This window comes from Montipora foliosa, chromosome 9, assembly GCF_036669935.1.
Source record: "Montipora foliosa isolate CH-2021 chromosome 9, ASM3666993v2, whole genome shotgun sequence".
Lineage (NCBI taxonomy): Eukaryota > Metazoa > Cnidaria > Anthozoa > Scleractinia > Acroporidae > Montipora > Montipora foliosa.
In genome coordinates this window covers 10,279,371-10,286,870 of record NC_090877.1, presented here as the reverse complement: position 1 = coordinate 10,286,870, position 7,500 = coordinate 10,279,371, and the positions used below count along the sequence as shown (strand labels likewise).

At 36.6% G+C, this 7,500-nt stretch overlaps 1 protein-coding gene across 1 annotated transcript in view; it reads left to right on the top strand.

Annotated features, from left to right (window-relative positions):
- The window catches only part of LOC137971128 (dual specificity mitogen-activated protein kinase kinase 6-like), a 15,118-nt gene extending 10,398 nt beyond the window's left edge, over nt 1-4,720 (top strand). The window contains exons 11-13 of the mRNA XM_068817866.1: nt 1-72; nt 1,302-1,347; nt 3,262-4,720. The exon at nt 1-72 is cut by the window's left edge and continues 71 nt beyond it. Of these exons, the coding sequence (XP_068673967.1) occupies nt 1-72; nt 1,302-1,347; nt 3,262-3,357 (214 nt within the window). The 3' untranslated portion in view covers nt 3,358-4,720. The remainder of the gene's footprint in view (nt 73-1,301; nt 1,348-3,261) is intronic.
- The last annotated feature ends 2,780 nt before the right edge of the window (nt 4,721-7,500 follow it).

Genomic DNA, 7,500 nt, shown 5'->3' with positions numbered 1-7,500 from the left:
TCATGAGCCATCACCTAAACTACCTGAAGAAGGCCCATACTCAGCTGAATTCAGAGATTTTGTGATACAGTGGTGAGTGTTAAACAGTACAGTAGGCTTATCATGAGGTTCTTTCGTGTTAATAGACCATTTTACAGTTGTGGCTAAGTTACCAGGCCTAACAATGGAAGCGAGGCTGCCGGTGACCCTGTTTTGATACAAACCTTCATGCTTTTGTAATGTTAATATGGACTAATTAGCGTTACAACAACACAATTTACATGATAAAAGCAGTGAGGTCTGTTTCAATGCAAGGTCACCGGCAGCCTCGCAGCCATTCATAGGCTTGGTCGCTTAGCAAACAACTGTAAAATGGCCTATTATTGGCATTTTGAAACACTATTGAGATGTAGCAGCAAAAGTAATGCAACCTTCAATAAGTTCAGTCACCGTGGTAGTTCTATCAGGTTTGAAGTTGGTCCCAAGTGGAAGCTGACAATGACACTGTTAACATCACCTGCTTTTCAGAGCTTTAATTTATTCATAGCTTAGTAACATGATTGTATACATATGAGACGAAAATTGAAACATAGGCAAATACCATTGGAGAAACAGCTAGTTAAAGTGGGTTGTACAGTACCTTACATGTGGCATGCTTTGGATAAGATGGCAGGATAAAGTCACCAGCAATATGAGGTGCTTATCAACTAAAGCAGGAACTTCCTCCATTTCTACCCTTGTCTGCCAATGAAGGGAACAGATGACAGCCGTATTCCAAAATGTCTTGTTTCATTAAAAATGGTGGCAATTAAGGGAAGAGATTGGTCTGGATAAGGGAAATTTACTTCAAAGATGTGTTCAAACAACGCTTGAAATCTTCTCCCTCTTGGCCTGGGCAGTTCTTTATCCCTTAATTTTGCAATCAATCCCTTGTTAAAAGTTTAATTAAATGCAAGTACTGGTAATGTTTCATTCCATCTTGTAATAATATTAGTGATTTACAATATTTTATTTTACCATTTCCAAGAGTCCCAATTCATTTTTGGGTTGCTAAAAATGGTGCCAATTAAGCAGGTAAAGTCCTTTGTCCCTAATTGGCAGCCCATATAAAGACAAAGCACTTTTTTTGAAAGTCTAAGCTTAATTAATCAACACTCAATACTAGTACTGTGGAATCAAGGTTTTAGTATTATCAATAATTTTATAGTTTCGAAGAAGGTCTATTAATGTTTGGATATGTGCCACTGGAAAATAAGGGGGTATTGAGCCTACATGTAACTAGAGGCTCAATTTAATTTTTTTCCTGCAATTTCATCATACAGCTTAAAAAAGGACTATCATGAGAGGCCAAATTATGTCTTACTCTTGGTAAGTACCAAGTGCTAGGGGTTTTTTAATTGAAGCTGAGACCCAGAGAGGCAGTGTGGCCAAGTGGTTAGGGCACTTTTGCCTTGAGATCCGCAGATCCTGGGCTCAAAGCCCACTCTGACCACTCCTTGAATTTGATCCTGGTAGTCCCTGGTTCAACTTCCCAGCTGCACTTTTGTCTCTGTCCAGTTGGGATTCTTAACAGTTGTTGTTGTTCTGTTCCGTCGTTTCGTTGTGTTTCATTGGCCCGGCCTGTATTGTATTGTACTTATTCTAGAACCCATCTACACTAAGTACAGTACCCACCTTTGCTCAAAGGAGGTCTCAAGATCAAAAGCCAGACTACATGTATAATTATATAGGACCGTGCCGGCTTACTCTATCACAAGGTCCCTTAAGCTTCTACCTTAAAACTTTAGTTAATGAAACCCCTTAAGTGCAGGGCCGAAATTGCACCTTCCTGTTGCCAACATGACTCAAAACTAATTATTGGCAACCAGAACTACACAACTGGTCGTCAGCAGGTGACTTACTATTCCACTGCTATTTGCGTTGTTATTGTTAACTTTTTACGTCAAGAGAAACTGATTATCAATTCAGAGCCATTGCCAACAGGTGTCTTTCTTCTTGTCCTGTCAATGCTTTTTTAAAATAAAATGAAAGGTGTTTTCCCATTAAACTGAACGAAAGTTTGAAATTCACTCTTTAAGGCAGGGACTCAGAGCAAAAAAAAAAGCGACTAGGTAGTGGTTCAAGTGACTGGTGGGAGAAATGCAGCATGGTTGTGGCCTGATGGCAGCAACATTAGGGTTCATTGTTGCTACTCGTGATCGAAACGTGACTCATGTTTCTGTGTCTCCATACTTCCATTCGAGGTTGATTTCTTTTTAACATCAGAAAGTAGTTCATTTTAACAAAACCAGGAATTAAATAACCTCAAATTGAAGTCACTTGTACACAAGACTGTCCCGGTTGTTGCTTTCTGGCAACCAAGTTTTATACTTAGTCTAGTCACTAGTTGGTGCCCATATATCGGGCATTACTAAACCACGAAACAGCAAAACACCGAAACACTGAAACAGTGAAACGAAACAGTAAAACACCATGTATGACCCCACAATACATTGAATACTAACTGACAAAGGTTTGATTTGAGATTATTAAAAAATTAATAGCGTTGTAAAGGCCTAGACCTAATTAGGCCTAAAACGTTATTGCTCCTAATGTTACTTTCACAGCTTTTGCTGTCCTTTTGTGGGCCCATTTCCAGTACTACATGTAGCTAAGGGTATTACTTGGAAATAAAGATAGCAATTAACGATAATAATTATAATGATACATTGGTGTCACCAGCTCGATTTTGATTGGCTATAAGCACGCAGCTAATTCTTGCTTGCTGTTTCTCTTACATCATACCTACAGACAATAGATTTTATATATGTAGGATTGACGTCAGACAATAGTTTTATGCATGCAGAAGTGACGTCTCCCTAATACATTAACCAGAAGTTTGTCATGATCAGTTTTGTCATGGCGGAGCTCAGCTCAAGGATTATGCAAAATAAAACAATTTTTGGATTTGGTTTTCGCATGATAGTGAAAATTATCATGGCCTCAGTTTGTGTTATCTGCCTCAGCCTTCTGCTTTGGCAAATAACACAAACTTTGGCCTTGATAATTATCGCTATCATGCAAAAAGCGTATCCAATAATTGCATAATAAATAATTAACAGTTATTAAATTATTATTTATTATTACACTACAATAGATACAACTGGTAATTTAAGTCTGGATAAAAACTTTTTTTCTAATATCAAATTTAATGTAAGTTATTTTATCATACATAATAATTTTCCTATATCAATGTTTTTAAACTTACTTATTTAACAGTGTCAACCTATCTCTTATTAACAGGAACATGAATTCATAAAGGGAGATGGAACAGGCAGTACTTTTGACACTGAAAGTTGGATAACACCTATCCTGTTGGAAGTTGATCAGTCTAGTTGATGGTTGAAATTAAGCAGAATTTTAACATCTTAAGGCAATAATTTAAATAAATCCCCTACTAATATTTATATTCTTACATTCAAGAAACTATTACATGCCAATTTAGGAAAGAATGTAACTGACTAATATTTTCTGTACCTGTGTTAAACAAACCTTGTGTCTGTTTTCCAGATACAGATCTGAAGTAACATAGTCAAACACATGAAAAAGTATCCATACATTATTTGTATATTATTCTCAATTGTCAATGTGTTTGGATATCATTGGCAGTTAATCATAGGGATATGTCAGAAAGGGCCAGTAATCATTAGTACCCATCAGTACTTTCACAATTTGGGATCTTTTGTTGAGCAACGATTTGTAAAAAGTAGTTTTCCCTTAAAGTGTTTCACTTTAAAATTAAACATGAATAAGTGTCAGATGAAATAAGTTTTGTGTAGACAGTAAGTAAAGTTACAATATTGGCAAACACAAAAACTAATTAAAATTGTTATGATTGGAAAATATATAATTGACTATAGTTCACTGTATGAATTGTGCTTTGATTCAGTTGATCATGATCTAATTTCTTTTTCTATATTTTACCGAATTTGTATACATAATGTTTGTTTCAGAATTTTTGTTGTAGTCTGATTTTTTGTATGTCCCACAACAAACTGGTTCATTCTGTTGTTTTGAAATGGAGCAAAATTAAAAGAATAATAATTATTGTTTAAAAATTAATGTCCAGTTTGTGACCATACACTTAATGAAATGTAGGCTCTGTTGCAAACTGGACCCACACAAAATCTGGGAAGGAGATGTTCTTTGAATAGGCAATTCAATTTACATTTGGGACGTTATTTCCCCTATCAATTCCCATGCTAATAGAAAATATGTAAAAGAATTTCAGCAATACTTGTGAAAATAAAATTGCCTCCTTCCTTGTTTTTCTTCAACACTAAAAAGCTTTTTTAATGTTTTCTGAGGTTTGTGTGATTAGGGGATTTATTTTGTAGTTATCCTGTTAGGTTACTTGTTTAATCCTAGATTTGTACTATGCAAAAAAAACGCATGAAAAAAAAGACCTATTAGACGAGTAATAACAATTTTTCCAAAAGTATCCAAAATGGCCATTTTTTGCAAAACAGCAAAGGGGGGACCAATTTTTAGTTTTAATTGTTACTTTATGAAAGAGGTTCTCTCCTCATTGCTTTGAAAATTAAAGATGTTGAGCATCTTGAAGGTTGCAAGTGGAGGAAATATTAATTTTTAGTGATTGTAGTAGGATTATCTGGAGTGACAAATCAGAATTTGAAATTTTTCATAATGATTGTTACTTTTTTCTTAAATTTGTAAATTAAACCATTGGAGATATTTTCAATGAAATTTGTGCTTGCTGTTCAATTTGTGGGTTCAATCTTTTCATTTGTTGTTTGGGCATGCATATGGTATTAAGGACGGTGCCTACTATTGTTATTGCGCATATGTTCTGCGCATCTCGAGATACTCGGATTTCCTATCGGTGATGCTTACTAATACAGGGATATTTTTGCACAGTTTATAAGACTATCCGGAGAAAGTAGATCTTAGTAAGTGTCCTTGGTATCCAAAAAGAAAACTGGGGGTAACCATGCATTTTTGAGAGATAATTAAGCTTCAATTTGAGAAAGAATGCCATACATTGCTTTGTATTTTAAAGCTTTTCACAAAAATTATTCATCAATTATCTTTGACAAATGTGTGGTTACCCCCAATTTTCTTTTTGGATTTCAATAACACTTCTTAAGATCTGCATGTCCTGCATAATCACACATCGGGGCAAAAATATCTTTAATTAGTAGGCACCGTCCTTAAACCCCTTGTAAACCGGCCTAAACCGGCCATACTATAGTATTTTACTCTGTCACTCTAACACCAGAGTATTTTACTCTGTCTAATGCCAGAGGATTATACTTGTAAACTGGGGAATCCCCAGGAGTCAATGGGTTAAGCTTGAGGCATCATTATTAGTGATCTAAAATCAGAGAGCAATTAAGGCCTTGAACATCACCCCTCACCTCCCACCCACTACCCTGGGAGTAGAGTATCCTTCGATCCGGGAAGAGGAAGAAGATTCTGCCAGCCACCTCGACATTTCATATTGAGCATGCGTTAAAAATTCAAATTGTATTTGGGTTTCAGTCATGTGTGACCAGTAACCGCAATTTAACCACAAAATGAAAAACAAACAGTCCTGATATTTTCAAACAACTCTGGCAAACATGACAACCAAGGAATCATTTCCTTGGAATCTCAAGATAATTCTTACTTTTAACATGCCATTTCATTTTTTACTGAAAAATTTATAGGTTTCTGGGAGACTAGCTAGTTTCTGTAACAGATATACGGAGTAAATACTCATGGGAATTTAGACAGTTAAAAATTGCCACGTGACGCAGTTGTAAATTCAAAAAAATATTGATGACACGTGGTGATTAATAATTGTAATCATGCCAAAATAAAAAAAAACAGGTTTGACAAGTCAAAGCTGGACTGACTCATCCCATTTTTTGGATGATTGAGCAGCAAATCAAAGAATGTTGAGGAGGCTGGCAGTCTTCTTCCTTTTCCCAACTTATATTGGAAGATTGATGGAGACTGCTTCCAGGGTACCCACCTCCACACCCCTCTTTTGAAATGTGTAGGTACCGGTACGTGCTGTTTTGTGAGTCTTAAGTTATCCTTATGCTGTGCACAAACAATTATTTTGGATTGAAGTTTACTGGCTTCCCTTCAAAAACTTTGACCTACCCTGTGCCATTGGTGATTGCTTGTTTCTTTTGTTGAGCTAGAAATCCATGGAAGAGTTAATAAGAAGGGTTGGGGGTCAGTTTCTGAGTTAGTTATTTGGGACCATACCATCTGACCCTTCTGAAGAGTGGTTGAGTTCTGGAGCAATTTTTTGAAAACCAGGCGACTTTGTGGTCTTGCATTATTAATATCATTAAATTATCAATTCTTTTAGGATTGAGGCATCCATTGAGCACCCCTATAGATGGTTTTCACCTGATGTCACAGCGGCTATGTTGGTGCACAGAACAATAGAGAGAAAAGTCTTTTGGGAATTATCTATTATAATGCAAAACATGAGCCATAATTTGCTATTGTTTTGTGCACCAACATGGCCGTCTCATCACGTGATTGCAAACCATCTATCTAAAAGATTTTACACGAGTTGGTGCAGCGGTGACTTAAAACTTGAAAATAAAAGGAAAAAATGGATAAGGCTTTCCACCTGGAATCAGTATCATTCCCTGGCAAGCGTGGACATAGTATGTACATGTAAGACATGAAACACGTGCAAACTCAATCACATGCATTCAAATAATTTTTGAAAAAGGCAGAGCTTACAAACTTAGCAGAATGCTGTCAAACACAATAAGCTCCAAATATAAAAAAAATGTTTTCTCACTCAACAATATGAACAAGTTTAATGGGGACTTAGTACTTTACTCTAATGCCAGATGATTTAATAATTTACTCGTCAATGGGGAACCCTGGGAGTCAATGGGTCAATCATGTAAATTGACCACCGTACAGAGATTCTAAAAGCTGACGTTTCGAGCGTTAGCCCTTCGTCAGAGCGAATCGAGGGATTATGGGTTACGTCTAGTTTTTATAGTAGAGTAGGAGCTACGCTATTGGTGGTAACATGGCAACGTGAAAAATAGGAATATATTAGTTAAATGAAAGGCGTTCGTTAATACCGTGAGGATTAAGGGTGCCGATTTGAAAGATGAATTTTTGTTCCAGATTCTTGCGGCTTTCCGTCGTACCTAGATGTAGGGAAAGGCCGCAGATAGCCATGTGTTTTTTGGAGTGGTTAGGCAGATTGAAATGGCGAGCGACTGGCTTAGATGCATCCCTGTCATTCTTCTCAACATCGCGAAAGTGTTCGCGGAATCGGTCACCTAGTCGTCTACCTGTCTCACCAATGTATAATTTATTGCATAACGTACAGGTTATGCAATAAATGACATTTGCAGAGGTACATGTGAAACGATCGGTGATCTTAACAGATCGCTTAGGTCCCGATATCTTGCTAGTGTTAACAATGAAAAGACAAGTTTTGCATCGCGCGAAATTTCCAGGTATATTTAAGGGCCGGATGAAAAGAGTTGA